Source organism: Globicephala melas, chromosome 6, assembly GCF_963455315.2.
Source record: "Globicephala melas chromosome 6, mGloMel1.2, whole genome shotgun sequence".
Lineage (NCBI taxonomy): Eukaryota > Metazoa > Chordata > Mammalia > Artiodactyla > Delphinidae > Globicephala > Globicephala melas.
In genome coordinates, this window is record NC_083319.1 from 100,417,284 (window position 1) to 100,435,427 (window position 18,144).

Consider the following 18,144-nt stretch of genomic DNA (forward strand, 5'->3'; position numbering starts at 1 on the left):
TGAAATTTATACTCACTGATACTTCTCTACTGTCCTCCATTCAACCTCCTGCCACAAGTATCATACAGTCTCACTCATAAATACTTTAGATGTATCTATAAGATATACTTTTAATAAAACATAATCACCATGTCATTGCACTCAATTTGCTAATATCATCAAATACCCAGTTTAAAATTGAAAGTATCTAATGATCATAGATGGGTTTTTATGGTTGTTTGTGTAAATTGGACCCAAATCAGATCTAATAACATTGCCCATTAAACGTCTGTTTGTTGCCATTATTTTTTTTGAAGAAACAAGGTCATTATCTAGTAGAATACCCCAGTCTGGATTTTGCTAATTGCAACCTCAGTTTTCACTAACATGTTCCTCTACCTTCTGATTTTTTTTTTAACCTCCATCAACTAGTACTTAGATCTAATACCTTGATCAGATTAAGGTTCAATTTTTTGACAAAAATACTTCACAGGTGGTTCTGTGTACTTCCCATCACATTACTTCGGGAGGCAAGTAATGTTGGGTTGTCTTTCCTTTTGTGATGTTACGATTAACCCAGCAGGTGTTGTCAAACTGACCCATCCATTCTAAAATGCCAAGGGTGCTATGTTAGATGGGGTGTTCAGACAAGGCCTTTCTGATGAAGTGACCTTTAAGCTGTGACCTAAGGATGAAAAAGAGCCAGTCCTGCAGGGCAGAGGAAGAGTGTAGCAGTTGCAAGCCCGGCAGTATGAAAGAGCTTGCCATATACCCAATCGCCCCTCTCAAGATCAGCAGAGCTTTCTTTCCATTCTCCACCACTCCCAGTAGCTCTTCCAATCTCCAACAGGTGGAAGCAGAGAACTCTGTGCCCAGAGGTGTCAGGAACCCAGTGGCACTTTGAGATACAGGTGGTCACAGGTGCACAACTTTGCTCTCCTGAAAACGCTTAGGACCAGGACTATTTTGTCAGACACAGAGACCTAGGGGACAAAACAACCTGGTCTCTCTCATGACACGAACCAACCGGCCATTTTATAGGACATGAGAGCACGGCCAAAATATGGCTCTCAGGGTACAACTCATTTGCTCACATTACATACTACTCTTCTTTTCTGGAATGTTCTCCACCAGACTCAAAATAGTCGTGGTTCAAGTTTCTCTTCTGAAAAATGGAAAAAGTGCCAAAACATCTCACAGGGTTGTGTCAAAGTCTGGTCTTTGTTTACAAAGCCAGACACCAGTTAAAGTGCTCAGGATAGATTTTAATCAGTAATATACTACTGCAATAGAGAAAAGAGCCCAGGATGAACTGTACTCAACTTCCATTTGTACAGAGGTGACTGGGCTCTTTAAAGGGAGAACGAGGGAAGAGGGTGAGGGTGTCTCAGTAGGGACAGGGCAGTGAAAAATTACAAACTACAGGAAGGGAGGGTTGATCCCTGTAAAACTCATTTGGGTTTGCTAACTAGGGCTTATCAAAGTAAGACTCCTCCCCTCCCACAGAGGCCAGGAGACAGGAGCCCTGTCTTCGGGTGTTGGCTGGAACATACAGTAAATTTTTTGACAACCTTGAGTTTTCTTAGGTAGGCGTGTTAAGGGGGGGCTAGGGTCATCCAATGAATATGCCTCGAGCTTCCAGAAACTATGTTTGTTCATGTCTTTATGGACCAAGGTGGACAGGTATAGTTAAGAAGAGGCTTCAGAGGAGCCTGTCCAGAGCGGGATCGAGGAAAATTTTTGTCACTTGTTACGAGTATTAAATGAGATACTGACTGTGAAAGTACCTGTAATACTATAACACAACACATTAGCATCAATGGACACATTCATTCATGTAACCAATCATATCCCTTCCCCTCCTTCAAAATGCTTATTAAAATTCTTCCTTACACTGAGTCCCAACTACTAAACATCCTGCCACTCAGTGATAGCACCTATTACATTATGTGCTAGGTATTTTACATACATCATAACATTTCCTTCAAACAACCCTATTAGGATATGTTATTTTACAAAAGAGGCTCAGAAAGTTTAGGTACTTGATCAAGGTCACACAGCCAGTAAGAGGCAGAAGTCAAATTTACATTCAACTCTGACGATTGTTACCTGGTTTCATTAAACAAGAAACTCCTTTCACTTTTTTTTTTTTTTTTTTTTTTTTTTTTTTGCATTTCATCACTTATTTAATGTTTAAGCTCTCACACTAGATTTTTACAAGCTGGTGAACAATGACAAAGTATTTCTCCCACAGAACTATAACCACATGTTCCCAGACAGTATAAATGTATGGTTGAGCTAACGTTAACACACATCACCATTTTATCCATTACATAATAAAGCAAATTGTCAAGTATCCAAATATTAAGTTACAGAGCTCAAAAGGCGTATCAAATATTAAACGTCTGTTCAATTCATTAGCAGAGACCCACTTCCTGTTTTTTTTTTTTTTTTTTTTTTGCAAGAGAGGTTGGGAATCACACTTCAAACAAAAATAAGTTGGTAAACAACTTCAGGTAAGTATGAAAACAACTTACAAGAATTTCAGAAATTTTATGATTAAGAATTGTTTTAGCTACAATAACAGAGTATTTCTACCCCCAAAGTGCAAACATTAAAATTAACTATAAGGCTTTTTTGTCTGGAGACCTTAAAAAACATGTGCTTCTGTACAATGCAGATTTTCAAAATGGAGGTGTTCCATAACAGCACAAAATGAGATTTATAGACAGACATTAAATAATCACTGTTTCTAACCACTCTTATGGGGGCATCTTTGTGGAGTATAATGAATTTCTACAGTTCACTTGTCTGCATAGAGGTCATGCTGTGCCCGGCAGTAATCTCCACTGCCCTTCAGAAACTCCATAAACGTGTGACCAAGAACACCACAGAACTGAGGAATATGTCCACTCATTGAAGACTGTGGCCTAATCATACAGCTGGTCCCGAGGCGGCGGCGGCAGGGCAGGGGCGGCGGTGGTCGTCGCGGGGCGGCGGCGGCTTCGCAGGCTCGGGCCGGGGCACCGGACTCGCTCCTGCAGCGAGCGGCTCCGAGAAGAGCGCGCAGCCTCGCCGCCCGCAGTCCCGAGAGCCAGTATGCGTGCGGAAGTCTCCTTTCGCCTTTTAAGTGGTTCAGTTAAAAAGAAAACCAATTTATTCTTAACACACTGGACGTGTTTCTTGCTCATGAGATTTTTTTGTGAGACTCGAACAAGATCCTAAGATATTAGAAGGGCAAGAGTGAAGTTACTCACCTTTCAGTTTATGAAATATTTCTACAGAACCACTATGCGTGGTAGATATTTAAGCCATTGCTTAAATATCAGGACACAGATTAGTAAATGCTAAATTGTTCAGTCCAGGAAAGAGATCATCAGGACAGTCGGAAACGGTTCCAAGGAAGATTGGGGGGGGGGGGCGCCGCGTGGTATGTGGGATCTTAGTTCCCTCACCAGGGATGGAACCCATGCCCCCTGCAGTGGAATCGCGGAGTCTTAACCACTGGACCGCCAGGGAAGTCCCTCAAGGACGATCAGAATTGAGCTGGATCTTAAGCGATCCATAGGATATTGATTCTGAGAAGGAAACAGAGGGACACTCCAGAAGGTGGGGAGCAAGTAGAACCTTATATATCCCTGTAATTCGGCGTATATACTGTCACAGAGCTTGCGTGACCAACAGTTTCGGTTATCCGCTGATATGACCATAAACGGAAGCTAACTTGGAAGTTTAAATTATATGTCCGAAGTAAGAACGCCTGGTCGAGGAGCACTAAACGGTGATCCACGCGGGCGATCCTGGTGCCTTTGGCGCCCCTTAGCGGGACTCTCCAGTCCTACTACCTGAAACCACCGCAAGTCTGAGCGTAATCGTTTGCCTCTATACAACACCACGCCAAACTCCACGATTACCGAGGGGTCACGACACGCACTTTCCCGCCGCGCAAGCGCTACGTTCTCCTTTCCGCACAAAGGCTGCGGGAGGAGGGGTCGGCGCAAGCGCTCTGAGTTTCTCGGAAAATAGGGTCATCATCCCGCCTCCTGGCGCAAGCTGGTAGAGAAACGCATGCGCTGTGAGGAGGCAGGGACTTATTTCACGCGGCGGTGACGTAATGACAGAGGAGGAGGCGGCCCAGGAACGGAAGCCGGGAAGGAACCAGGGCGGAAGGGGACCAGGGCCAGGGCTGTGTGTGGAGCCTCGGCTGGCCTGGGGTTCCAATGTGGTCCCCGGAGCGGGAGGCCGAGGCCCCGGCCGGGGGAGACCCGGCGGGCCTACTGCCCCCCGAGTGGGAGGAGGATGAGGAGCGCATGTCCTTCCTGTTCTCCGCTTTCAAAAGGAGTCGCGAAGTGAACAGCACCGACTGGGACAGCAAGATGGGCTTCTGGGCGCCGTTGGTGCTGAGCCACAGCCGCCGCCAGGGGGTGGTGCGCCTGCGTCTGCGGGACTTGCAGGAGGCCTTTCAGCGCAAGGGCAGCGTCCCGCTGGGGCTGGCCACCGTGCTGCAGGACCTGCTGCGGTGAGGGCGGGCCCGTTCCGGGGGCGGGGCGGCTCCGCGCGGGCAGGGACCCAGGTCGTTCTCCGGAGCGCACCGCGACCAGCCCGGGGTCTGGCCTCCAGGAGCCGTCTGTGTTTGCTCACTGGGCGAAGAAGGAGGCCGGGTTAGGGGTGTTTGGAGGGAGAGGGAGGCGGGGTATGGGGGGAGATTGAGGGGCCAGTATAGCCCCTCAGTTAGAGGGAGAGATTAGATGAGATCCAGACGGTAAGAGAAGAGGCCAGCCTGGCGGAGGTGCCAGTGATTTGTCTGGACTGGAATCCCGTTATGTAGTTATTTCGTAGGGGCTTCCACATTTGAATAACCCCGGAACAGAAGGTCTGTGAGACAGGATTTATTGAACTAAGGAAGGGCAGAGCTAAGAAGAAGGTAGTGGTGGGGAAGAGGCCTGTACGGGTCTTGCCAGCAGCCTCCACCCCATCCCCGCCACAGGTCATGTGTCTGGCCTCTCTTGGTGACCCAAGAAGGTCCTGTAGGTGCTACCTGTGCGACAGGTGCAGGGTTTTGGAGGTTCCTGAGGCGGTAGCATGCACATGAAACAGACGTACTGCACTTCGCAGCGTGCAGGCATTATGCATACACCGTCTGGCTCCCTCAGCAGTCCTGTGGGTGAGGTGGCAGAATTATCCTCAGCAGACAGAAGAGGAAGCTGAGCCACAGAGAGGTCGAGCGACTTGCTGGGGGTCACACAGCTGGATAGAGGCCATGCCGGGGCTGGACCCCGGGTCTTCTGATTCTAAAGCATTTGCACTTCACGTTGTATATGTCATACCCAGAGCAGCCTCGCCAGCACAGTGAGTCCCTCCGTGACGGAAGACGAAAGTCAACTTTGATATGTTGCTTTCAGCTCTCTGCTCTTCCTGGTTAAGAGATCTCCCTTCTCCCCAGCCCCCTTCCCTTGGCTGACATTGATAGGGCAAGCCATTTCTGGAACTTCACCTTTCTAGGAAAGTGTGCTGTGGACAGTTTGAGTTCATGCCCAACGTGGGGAGACAGTAGCTGAAAAAGTCAGTGAGGGGCAGGAAGAGTCTGGGCTTCCTTATTACAACAGGACCATCCTCTGCCACTTCCCACCCAGAGACCTTTAGTACCTCGATTTCTCCTCTCCTGACTGCTGGCACTCCACTGATGCCCCTTGGGGCTTGATGGGGTCTGGGACCTGAAGAATTTCTCAGGAGATATTTTTCCATAGAAGCAGCATAGCAGAGTAGTTAACAGCTTTGCATGAGGGCCAGATGGCCTGGGTGCAAATCTTTGCTCTGCCACGTGCAAAATTATGTGACAGAGGAAAAATTATATGCCCCTCCCTAAGCCTCAGTCTGACCAGTTATAAAATGTGATGATAATTGTACTTAGATTTATTGTATTTGAAGAGATACTCCTTATGTAGCCCTTAGCATAGTGACTGGCCCAGGGGAAGCATTCAGTAAATTTAGCTACTTAACACTAGAACCATGAAATGCTTATGTCTTATCTCCACCCACCCAAGCCTAGGAATAGCAGAAAACCCTTTCTCTGAACGTCTTTGTATTCTTCCTCATGTCTTGCTCTTGACATTAATCCATTATTGTTGTTTTCATTTTATCGTTTTGAGCTCCGTTTGTAACGGGAAGTCTCAACATAGGCTGTGTGGCCTCCTGTGCCTCTCTGTAGTCTTAGTGGAGAGCTTGCATTTTGGAACCAAATCATAGTTTAGCTTTGGCCTCTGTCATCTTCTCAGTCCCTCAGTTTTTTCTTGCAGAAAATTGTGAGGCTTAGAGCTGGAGCGTAAACAGTACCGCTCACAGTAGCCGGCACGGAGTAGGTGCCCGGTAAATGGTGTTTATGATGATGACCAAATTCCTCTCTGGGGGTAAGGAGGGCGGTGGGGACATTGCAGTAAGCCTTACTACGTGTCTTTTTCTTTCTTTGCCTGCAGTCGAGGGGAGCTGCAGCGGGAGTCAGACTTCATGGCCAGTGTAGACAGCAGCTGGATCTCCTGGGGGGTCGGAGTCTTCCTGCTGAAGCCCCTCAAGTGGACTCTTTCCAATATGCTAGGGGATAATAAGGTTCCTGCCGAGGAGGTGCTCGTGGCCTTGGAGCTTCTGAAGGTGGGTACTCAGAAGCAAGAGGTCTGGGTGTCATCTGGAGTGGTGGCAGGACCCTCCACGTTCCTTGGGTTGCTTGGGTGAATAGTTAGAAAAAGAACGGATCTTTTTTACATGGTGACAGAGTTGATAACTGAGTTTATCTAACCTCCCTTTCGCTGTACTTTGTAGTCTTTAGTTGTTAGTTGGACCTGTACATTTCAAGGGTGAGCCTCTGTCTAGGAATTGTCAGTTAACACACAGTTGATTCTTTTCCGTACTTGTAGGGGTTAATGATAAACTAAAGTTTAGAAAATGCTTTGCCTTCTGTGGTTTATGTACAAAAATTTCTTTCTGAGGACCTTAGACTTTCAGCTTTGCCCTCCCCTAAATCAGCGAACTGGGCTCAGATGTCCTCCCTTTGTACTTACTTACCTCCATGAAAGAAGCCACCAGGCCCTTGATCCCTTCCTACTCTCCTGGTCACTCCGCTTGCTCCTGGCCTGCCTTCCGTCCGCAGCCCAGAGCATGCAGCTGATGCTTGACTGCTTCCCTTAGCAACACCCTCGGGCGCCTCTGCAGCGTCCGGGCCACACCAGAGACACCAGCAAATCAGCCACCTTAGATAAGCCCCATGGTCCACCATCCCTGCCAGAGAAAATCGCTGTATCGCCAAGCCTGGGGCCCCTTTCAAGGTCCCCAGCTTTAGGAGGGCCCTGGGAGCCACTTGGCAGCCCAGTGTTCTTGTCCCCTCCCCGGCCCTCCCACACGCCTTGCATTGTCTGCAGTCACTGCACTGAGAAGGTAGAATCCCCTTAGTCGTGCCTTCAGCTGTCTGTCCTCCCACCTCCAGTGTGACTTCCTCTGAGCCCTGCTTTCTCCCCAGGCTCAGAGGATGAAGTGTCCTTCCTGTGTTCCACGTGTGCTCGCGAGTCTGTCCCTACCCTTGGTGGCATCTGTGACCCTCCAGATCTGTATATTCCTTTGCCCTGTCTGTCGGTGCTCTCCTTCAGCCTCTAAATCCACTCTGGTTTTCCCATCTCAGGATGACTCCTTGTGGGACCTGGGGCCCCTCCTAGTCACTGCTCTGTCTCTCCTTCTCGGCCAAGCTTTGTTGTCCCCACGTCCTCACCCCCACACACCCTTTAACCCAGGGCAGACCTGCTTCACCGTCATCGTTCCACCCGATTGCTGTGGGTGAGGTTATAGTAACCTTAAGTGTGTGCGTGTGTGTGTTTATAAAGTTGACTAAACACCAGGTGGCAGAAGTAGACTCGGAGACAGTGGTTATTTTTGAAACTCACAGACCAAGCCCAACCTCAGGGCCCTTGCATAGCCCTGGAGGCTTCCACACTGCTGGACGCAGGTCGGAATCCCCCGCCCCCGCCCCATGAGAAGCTCCAGTTTCTCCTCACCTCCACAGACACCCCCCAGCACCACCCTTTGGCCTGGGGAGCAGGTCTCCAAAATCTACCAGCTCTCTCTGTCCCCCGGGAGTTTTGACTGAACAGCATGCACTTTCTTCAGGGGAACACTTCTCCCCCTTTGCGCTGCACCCCCTCCCCTCCCAGGGCCCTGACCTCCAGGACCTCCGGGGCTCAGCCAAGACCCCACAGAAACCGTGGGGCGTTTCAGGTGCTTCTGGGCCACCTCCATCCCTCCTTGCGGTCGTTTACCTCCGGTGTTCTCCAGTCTGGAGCAAAGAGAGGTAGATCCATTTATCCCCACAGATGGGATTTTGGACTCAGTCTTTTGAGAGCAAACGCAGAGATGGGGGTGGGAGTGGAATTACATAGACCTTCTAAGGACCAACAATAATTTCTGACAGCAGAGTAGTCTAATCCTGTTTAGGTAGAAAAATAAATTTAGCTCTTCAGGGGCATGGACTGTTGAATCTGTACCCAGCTTACATCACTGAATAGAACACTTAACACTTATTCCCTTTCGGTGACATCTGCTATCAAATATATGGTGACTTCAAAGATATGGTTTTCTCCTGGGTTAGAGGCTTGTTTTCATGTGTGAAAATAAAGGGTCTTATCTGGATATTTTTATAAAACAAAAAAGCCTGTTTCTGCGGTAAATTGATTTTCCCAAGTCTAAACACAGAAAGCAGCCAGCAACTTTTAATTTTATTTGAAAAAAATACCAAAAAGTAAAAATTGCCCATAGATTTTGCTATTTAAAAATTTAAAGAAAGAAATTAAAGTTTCCTTTCTATTCATCCCATTTCCATCTCTTTGGGTCCATTCCCTTCCTGCTTGTGTCTGTAAGAACACACACATCTTTTCTTATTGAGCCTATTATATTACTTTCCATGGTATCTTCTTGTTTGCATTTAATACTTCTTGGAAATCTTATTTACTTGTTTACTTATCTACTATATAAGCTGTCTCCCCTACCAGAAGGAGAAGTTCCATGGGCTCTGGGAACAGTGCCTGGTACCTAGTAGAGAGTCAGTAAATATTAGTTAAGTAAATAAATGAATATACACATACATACGTATGGATATACATACACTCCATTTTTTTTCCAGAAATGGAATCTGCTTTCACCTGTTGGTCTGCACCCTCCTTTTTTTTTTTCACCTTAGTATATCATGAGCATCCTTCCAGGTCCCTACCCAATATGGCTCTACTTCATTCTTTTGGATGGCTGCGGAATAATCTATAAACACGCCACAATTTATGCAATAGTTACCAAATGGATATTTGAGTCATTCCAATTTCTCCCTACTGCACAAAGACACTTCTCTGACAGCCTCGTGCCTACACGTATGTACTTCTACTTTTATTTTTATGGAATTGATTTCTAGAAGTGCATGTGTACATTTTAAATTTTAACAGAAATTGCCAAATTGCTTTTCAAAAGCTTGTGTAAATTTACACTTTCACGAAGATTGCATTGAAGTGTCCAGTCTCTTCACATCCTTGCCAGCCCTGGATAACAGCAATCTTTCAAATTTTGCCAATTTGATGAACAAAAATGATACTTCCTATTGGTGATTTGAGTATCTTTTCACCTATCTAGTGGCCATTTACATATTCCTTTCTGTGAATTGCCTCTTTATATCCTTTGCCTGTTTTTTATTTTGGATTCTTTGTCTTTTATATTCATTTGTAGGAGTTCTTTATTAGGGATAGATAGATACATAATATATTTAGTATTAGGGATGTTAATATTGTTTCCCAGTCTCTTGTTTGCTTTTCATTTTTATTTATGATGTCTTTTTTGTTGTTGTTTCTTTTGCGGTACACGGGCCTCTCACTGTTGTGGCCTCTCCCGTTGTGGAGCACAGGCTCTGGACACGCAGGCTCAGCGGCCATGGCTCACGGGCCCAGCCGCTCGGCGGCATGTGGGATCTTCCCGGACCAGGGCACGAACCCGTGTCCCCTGCATCGGCAGGCGGACTCTCAACCACTGCGCCACCAGGGAAGCCCATGATGTCTTTTACTATATAAACGTTTTTATATTTCTACAGTCAGAGTTCTCAAATTTTCCTTTATGGCTCTTGAATTTCTGCTCATGCTTAGGAAGGCATCCTCTACTTCAAGGTTATCAGATTTTTGTTTGTTTGTTTGTTTGTCTTTTGCGGTACGCGGGCCTCTCACTGCCGTGGCCTCTCCCGCCGCGGAGCACAGGCTCCGGACGCGCAGGCCCAGCGGCCATGGCTCACGGGCCCAGCCGCTCCGCGGCATGCGGGATCCTCCCAGACCGGGGCACGAACCCGTGTGCCCTGCATCGGCAGGCGGACTCTCAACCACTGTGCCACCAGGGAAGCCCTATAAGATTTTTAAAATATTTTCTTCGAAGTATTTTATACTTTCATTTTCTCAATTTAAGTTTTAATAATTCGGTATGTAGTTTTGTATATGTGGTAGAGAAAAGCTGTTTTCTTCTAAATGAGTAGCCACTTGTCTTAACATCATTTGTTACTGTTGTGTACCATTAATGTGTGTGTGTGTGGACGGCACACCGTTCTTATTACAGTAGATTTGTAGTAAATGTTTTTATCTGACAGCACAGTCAGATCTAATGAAAGCTCTAGTTTCTGTCTTATCAGACTCCTCTGCTGCCTTGGATACTGTTGACCACTCACTCCTTAAAATTTTCCGTTACCTTGACCTTGTTTTCACTACAGTGCAGGCTCTCCTTGGTTCTCCCCAAGCAGTTTCTGGATCGCTTTTGTGAGTTCCTTCATCTCCCGAACATTTTGAATGTTGGTCTTCCTTCAGCTTATTACTTTGCTATCTGCATTTTCTTGGGCAACTCACTTATACTTGCGATTTTAATTACCTTCTATATGCTGAGGACTTTCAGATTAATATATCTCCTGTCCTGGCATCTCCTTCGATTTTTTATTTATTTATTTATTTATTTTCGGTACGCGGGCCTCTCACTGCTGTGGCCTCTCCCATTGCGGAGTACAGGCTCCTGACGCACAGGCTCAGCGGCCATGGCTCACGGGCCCAGCCGCTCCATGGCAGGTGGGATCTTCCCGGACCAGGGCACGAACCCGCGTCCCCTGCATCGGCAGGCGGACTCTCAACCACTGCGCCACCAGGGAAGCCCAGAGCTTCAGAATTTTATATCCAGTTATCTCCTGTACAATCTCAAGCATCCCAAACCAACATGTCCAAAACGGAATGTTTTGTCTTGCCTTTAAAAGTATGCTTTTCCTCCTGAATTCTTGCTGTTAATCCACCCAGTCATTCAAGCCAGAACCCAGGAGTCATCCCAGATTCCTCTTTTGCCCTTCCCCCCAGACCCAGTTACCATGGACTGCCAGTTTTATCTTTTAACTTTTGCTTGAATGCCTCCCTCTTTGTCCCTATTCCCATTGCCCTGTTCAGTCCCTCGTATTCTCTTGTATCAGTGGTCTCCCTGCCTCTGAGCCTAACTCCTACCATCCATCCTTTCCCCTTTGTCAGCTACATCTCTGTTAATCTAGCCGTGGCCTTCCCTTCAGGGACTACCCACCATCTGCAGAGTGAAGGACAGCATAGAAGATACGTTACACTTTGTATGAGGCAGAAGGGCTTCTGCTGTCTCAGCCCTTCCCACCCGCATCCCACCCGCATAAACACCACACTGGACTCAGACTCCCTGCCGTTGAGGGACTCGTGACCATCACTCTTCCCACGATGCCTTTCCCACCGACTTCACCTAATGACTTATTCACCCTACAGGATTCTGCTCAACAATATTTTTTTTTTTCTGAGCAATTGCTGAACTCCTTGGGTATTCCTTCCCTGTATTTTCATAGCATTCTGTGCATACTTCAGTAAATATTTCTTGTTTACAGAAGACCGAGCGAGTAATTTCCATGAAAGAGGAAGACAGTGGCATTGTTTTTTGGAACTCGTATTTCTTAGACTTCTCACAAAAATCCTATCCCACCCATTTGTCACATGAGACTCTTTATAGACTCAATAATTTCCGGTTTGCAGGATTGCCATTTGGCATAAAAATGGAGAGACCAGGGGCTTCCCTGGTGGCGCAGTGGTTGGGAGTCCGCCTGCCGATGCAGGGGACGCGGGTTCGTGCCCCGGTCCGGGAGGATCCCGCGTGCCGCGGAGTGGATGGGCCTGTGAGCCATGGCCGCTGGGCCTGCACGTCCAGAGCCTGTGCTCCGCGACGGGAGAGGCCACAGCAGTGAGAGGCGCGCGTATCGCAAAAAAAAAAAAAAAAAAATGGAGAGACCAGGATTGGCAGGGAATTTAAGTATCATCTCATCCACCTTCTCCAGTTGGTGAGTGGGATGCTGAGGACCAGTGAGACTGACTGGTCCAGGGTCACACAGGCTAGGCCAACCACCAGGCCTTGGCTCTCATTCCTGGCCATTGCACCCCACCACACCACCTCATTCTCCCCGTGGGGGACCACGGGCCAGGGAGCTGCAGAGACATGAAGTCCTAGCTGGAAGGGCAAGCACGCATCTGGCTCCCAATATATTACGTACCTCATTTTATCCGTGTTCCCCAGACTTTCCTCCAAGGTTTAAAAAAACACAAGTCCTTTTTCCTTTTCCAAAACTGAAGACAGGGTCAGAGCTCCCCTGCTCTTGCCTTGTGTGATTGTGGATCTGAAGCACGGGGTCAGGGCTCTCTGGGTTCCGTGGGCAGCGATCAGGGCCCGCAAGCACCTTTCTCTTTCCCTGCAGGAGAAGGCTGAGGAGGTGTATCGTCTGTATCAGAACTCCCCTCTCTCCTCGCACCCCGTGGTGGCCCTGTCGGAGCTGAGCACCCTCTGTGCGGGCTCCTGTCTGGATGAGAGGACCTTCTACTTGGTGTTGCTGCAGCTGCAGAAAGAGAAGCGAGTCACCGTCCTTGAGCAGAATGGGGAGAAGGTATGGAAACTCGCTGTTCCTTCCCTGCCTCGCCGAGCACTTGTTCAGTGTGTACTGACGTGCCCGCCAGCATCCCTGCCTGTTGATTTCTCAGCATTTGGGGTCGGGGCAGCAGTAATTTGTCCCTGTCCCTCAGATTGTGAAGTTTGCCCGGGGCCCACATGCCAAGGTCTCTCCTGTCAACGACGTAGATGTCGGGGTTTACCAGCTGATGCAGAGCGAACAGCTGCTGTCATGCAAGGTGGAATCCTTATCCCAGGAAGCAGAGAGGTAACTCCCCCTGAGCTGAGCACCCCTGACCTCCACCCTGGCCCTTAGAGCTGGTGTCTGTGGGCGCTTAAAAAAAAAAGGTTATTTATTTATTTATTTATTTTACTAATTGTGAAAGTACTGACTGTTCAGCGGAGCCATCATGGAAAGCACAGACTATCACAAAGGAGAGAAAAATGAATTCCTCCCCCAAAGAGTACAGCTTTTAACACTGTGTTTATGCTCTTCCGTGCCAGTATCCATTTAGCCAGTGTTTATTGAGGTAGGCCTTGTCTTGGGGACTTGGGGATAGAGTAGTGAAGGAGACAGGTCTCTGCCTTCCAGGGGTCTTGCTGAGGGACCTCTGCTCTTCCCCTCCAATGACTATGCAAGGCGTCCCTGCTAAAGGCACATTACCACTTCTTCAAAAAGTAGGGTATGTAGACATGGAATTAGAATGGGCTTGTTCACGCCCTCTTACAGTGGGAGAAACCCCATGTTGTGAGAAGGCCAGCATCATTGGTGGTGTTAGGAAGTCATTCCCTACCTCCTGGCTCCCAGGATGGGAATTTGTCTTCAGGGTGCCTCGTCAGCATGTTTGCACACCACACCCCCTGCCCGCCCTGCCCCCGCTGTGGGTGAAACAGCTTCTTCTTGGTCCTTTGCCTTTCCCAGGGGCAGACCCGCCCAGCCCGCATCTCAGCTTGCTGCAGGGGTTTGGCAGTGGGCTGTTGGGCATCGTTTTTCTGGCCATTGGGTGGAATGAATTTGATCTTCAGATTTGAAAGTACCTTCACTAAAAGTGCTGCTCTTGGGGACATTTGAGGACCCTGCCACCCGCGTCCTCGGGCCTCGTCATCTTGAGCTGTCCCTTTGTTCGTAGGTATAAAGAAGAAGCCCGCCGGGCATGCCGAGCAGGAAAGAAGCAGCTGGTGAGTTCTCTCTCTTCCCCCCACAGCTCTGTGCCCACAGCGAGAGGAGCCCCAGTTCAGGGAGTGACCTTCTCGAGGGGAACAGTCTGCGGGTGGCCCAGACACCACAGCTTGTTTTACAAACCTGGGGTGGTCTTATCATCTGGGAAGGGCTCTCTTCCTCTAGCCCTTTCGCCTGCCCGGTCTGACCCTGACCATGAACATGTCTCCACACCCCGCTCCCCCCAGGCCCTGAGGTCTCTCAAGGCCAAGCAGCGGACGGAGAAGCGCATCGAAGCCCTGCATGCCAAGCTGGACACTGTTCAAGGCATCCTGGACCGGATCTATGCCTCACAGACAGATCAGATGGTAGCCACTGCCCCTCTGCCCCAGTGCTTGGCTGGTCTCTGCGGTGTCCGCCGCTCACCCCCTCCGCTGTGGCTTTGCTGTTTGGAGGAGGCCTGGGTTCTTTCAGGATATGCTTGGGACTGCCTTTGCCTCTCCTATTGGGCAGTTTTGGCCTCAGTGGACATGGAGTGAATCATGCATGGCTGGGGGAAAAGACCACAAAGCTTTCTTTTGGAGATGAAACAATATTGTCTGTATTTTGCCCAGTGTGCTTTATCCGCCCTGATAACTTTGCCTTCTCTTCAGGTTTTCAATGCGTATCAGGCCGGGGTAGGAGCACTGAAACTCTCCATGAAGGATGTCACGGTGGAGAAGGCAGAGAGCCTTGTGGATCAGATCCAAGAGGTACAGGAGGGGGTGGGAGGACACCCCTACACAAGGCAGTTCCTGAGGACAGGAGTGACTTCGCCGTACTTCCTTCTTTCCCAGACTGTTTACCCTGCGAACTTGACGACGCTTTCCTTGATTCTCCAGTGGGGCAGCATTACTTTGTAACCCTGAACACTGAGACCCAAAGACCATTCAGGGTTCAAGGCGTTGTGCTTTTCTCTTACAGCTGTGTGACACCCAGGACGAAGTTTCTCAGACTCTGGCTGGTGGGGTAACCAATGGCTTAGGTGAGTTGACACGGTGCTTCCGTCTTCTTTCCTCTCTAAGATGACTTCAGCTCCTTGTGCTGTGATAGGTTTGGCCGTGGGTCTGCTCTTTTTGGTGCAGGCAGGGCTGGCCCACCCTCCCCTCTCTCTGGGGCTTCTCCACAGGAGTAAGGAGAAGGAATTGGCATTTCCTCCTTGATAGGCTGTGCTAACGACCCCTTGGTGCTCTGGCATCCCTTACTCCCTAGGCCTCTTCGAGGGCAAGGAGAAGCAGGGTCCATTCCATGGTGTTAGCAAAATACACCTCCTTGATGACTTAGCTCTGTGTATGGAAAAAGCATATCTGCTTGAAGGTGTCCTCTGCCTCCCAACTCACACGATTTTTTTAATAAACCTTCAAGGAGGCCTGGGCATCTTGTGTAAAGCCGAGCTGGGTTTGCAGTCCTCGATCCTTGACTCAGTAATGCGTTTCCTCCCTGGGCTTTATGTGTCCTTATGTCGTCTTTTCTTTCCAGACTTTGACAGTGAGGAACTGGAGAAGGAATTGGACATCCTCCTTCAGGACACCACCAAAGAACCTTCGGATCTGCCCGACAACCCCCAGGAGACGTTTTATACCAACAGTGTGCCTAACCCTAGGATCTCGGACGCTGAACTTGAAGCTGAACTTGAGAAACTGTCCTTATCAGAGGGAGGTACGGAGCTGTATTCCCAGGGCTGCTGGTGGGCTTGTGGTCCTCTGGCTGGCAGTAGCGAGGCTCGAGGTTAACGTGTCCCAGCCCCATTGCCCAATCTGCCAGGGTACCGAAGTCGGGTGAGGGAGCTGTGGGCTCATTATTCAGACTTGGTCCCTTAAACACTGGGATCTTTCGTCTCAAAGACCTACCTGGTATAGAGTTCAGTCATTTCTTCTCCTTGCAGGTTTGGTCCCAAGCAGTAAATCTCCAAAAAGACAATTGGAACCGACTCTATAAAGCCATTGTAGGACCCTCAAGTGAAGGACCCTCGTGTCAAAGAGAGACCAGGCTTGTGTGCGTGTACATAGTTATTTAAACGAGAAACTCTCGGAATGTGTTGGAAAGAGGAGGAAGGACAACCACTCTGATGTATCTGGATGCTACCACTTCCTACGGGACAGATAGAATTTCTGGAAGCGTGCTCGCGAGGCGTGCTGCCAGCTGGGCTCATGGCCCTGCATTCTCATCTTTCTAGTGCCACAGTTTATACAGTTCTGTGTTTGCCCTGTCATCTTCCATAGCCTGCGGCTCCTGCCACGGGCTCAGTTAGGTTTGTCTTCCCCCACCAGCTTTGTTCCAGCCAGCGAAGGCGAAAGATTCGTGCAGCTTTGCCAAATCAAAATCTGTCCTCGTCCCCCACCCTCACTGTGTTTAGAGGAGTTTATTCTGTCAGTAGGTCCGTTACACAGCTCTTCCCAGCCCCTCTCTGTTTCCATTGGTCGCGAGAGGAAGGAGAATCAAACAGCTGCCACGTTATGGAGAAACACACAATGTGAAAGGTTCTCCCCTGGGGTTCAGATTCTCCAGGTGTTCAGAAAGAGAGGTAACCCCTGAGTGGCTCAAGGGTCGTGACAGTTGGAGAGGGGCCTTGTGGGGTTGGTGGCCACTGCCGCCTCTTCCATCTTATGCAAAAGAAGATCTGCTGACTGGAGAAATGGTTACTCTTGGTCTTTTGAACTTGACGAGGAGAAGCCCAGGTGACTACAGAGCCCCGGGTGTCCAAACCCCATATGCTTTCTTAAAAAGGTATCATCTTTGCCTTGCCCCCGTGGTGAATGAATTAAATATTAACTTAAATACATAAATCAGAAGAAGCCGCACAACAGCACACCCCCCCCCTTCTTGAGCCTGGCAGACAACAGCAGGTTATTTGAATTTCAGAAGCATGTTACGTTGTAGCCCACCACTCGGGGCAGGGGATCTGAGCCAGGATGTGCAATAGAAGCAGAAGACAGTGGCCTCGGCAACGTCTGCTGTGTGCTTCCCCGGTCCTGCGCTGCGCCCGGCCCCACCTCCTGAAGGCCCGTCCTCTACTTCCTTTGACGAGTGGGGGAGGATGGCGGAGGGGGACAGGCAGGAGAGGGCCTGAGTGCACTGGCAGCAGGGAGAAGAAAGACAGCAGCCACACTGCCGCTCTGCTGCGCAGTCCCAGACGCCTGCCTGGCCCTCAGCCCTGCCCCTCCTGCTTAGGGTGATGGAGAACAGAGGGGAGGAATTTGCTCCAGGCCAGGAGCACAAATCACTGTTCAACAAGTTTCTCTCCCACTCGGCCTTGGGAAACTGAAATGTTGGGGGTGAAGAGAAACAATCACTATTTTTTCTTTTTTTATCTGGTAAATGATTAAAAGAAAAACCCTGAGCGCCTCGTCCTCGTCTCTTTTTTAGGTTGTATAAAGTGCCTTGTTCCTTCCTACATCCCCACCCTCACCTCCAGCATACACACACGGGTTCTTTCACTGACGCCACCAGGAGAAGGCTGACCGGCTTCCTAGCGGGAGTCCCTAGCTGCTGGGAAAGTGGTCAGCCTACCTGATGGCTCTCACGCCGATGCTGTTATTAAATGGCCTCTTTTGTTTAAGAATGTGTCATCATTTTCCTTACTCTTTTCCTTTCCCTCTTCCCTCTAGATGACCCACTTTCCTCAGCCCGTGTGATCGTACCATATTTTAGTCTGGCACCAGTATTTACTCAGTGCCTGTTACACGCATGGGGTTTGCCGTCCATGGCGAGAGACAGGTTTTGAGCCTGCGAGCAGAGCTAGAACAGGCTAGAAGATCTGCCGCGGCACTCGGTACGTTAGCAGGTGAACCAACCAGCAAAAGGCGTCTGGAGGAGCCAGGGGCAGAGACGGTTTGAACAGAACAGAGTGGAGATAGGCGGGGGGGGGGGGGGGGGGGGTGGATGTAGTAGGGAACCCTCTCCACCCCCAGAAGTGTAAGTGCCTGGACTTGGAGCCTCTTGTCTGCTCTCCTGTTACTCTTTCTCTCGCTGAGCTGAGCTGATAAGGAGTCATT

The 18,144-nt window shown here is 49.2% G+C and overlaps 1 protein-coding gene across 2 annotated transcripts; it reads left to right on the forward strand.

The window, feature by feature from the left end:
• The first annotated feature begins 4,110 nt into the window (after positions 1 to 4,110).
• On the forward strand, positions 4,111 to 17,489 carry CHMP7 (charged multivesicular body protein 7). Of its 2 annotated transcripts, XM_030879020.2 has the most exons (10): positions 4,111 to 4,498; positions 6,453 to 6,624; positions 12,764 to 12,949; positions 13,086 to 13,219; positions 14,082 to 14,130; positions 14,359 to 14,478; positions 14,764 to 14,862; positions 15,074 to 15,134; positions 15,629 to 15,808; positions 16,035 to 17,489. In XM_030879020.2, the coding sequence occupies exons 1-10, from the start codon at positions 4,200 to 4,202 to the stop codon at positions 16,085 to 16,087; spliced, it is 1,353 nt and encodes a 450-aa protein (XP_030734880.1). In that variant the 5' UTR covers positions 4,111 to 4,199; the 3' UTR covers positions 16,088 to 17,489. The 2 variants fall into 2 exon arrangements, with proteins under 2 accessions (XP_030734880.1, XP_069901913.1); XM_070045812.1 differs by lacking the exon at positions 15,074 to 15,134.
• The last annotated feature ends 655 nt before the right edge of the window (positions 17,490 to 18,144 follow it).

What these genes read in the sequence shown, in the direction of transcription:
- CHMP7 (XM_070045812.1), top strand. Translation starts at nt 4,200, where the DNA reads ATGTGGTCCCCGGAGCGGGAGGCCGAGGCCCCGGCCGGGGGAGACCCG. An exon ending in GTGCTGCAGGACCTGCTGCG is followed by an intron (nt 4,499 to 6,452) that starts GTGAGGGCGGGC and finishes CTTTGCCTGCAG; the next exon opens with TCGAGGGGAGCTGCAGCGGG. An exon ending in TTGAGCAGAATGGGGAGAAG is followed by an intron (nt 12,950 to 13,085) that starts GTATGGAAACTC and finishes CCTGTCCCTCAG; the next exon opens with ATTGTGAAGTTTGCCCGGGG.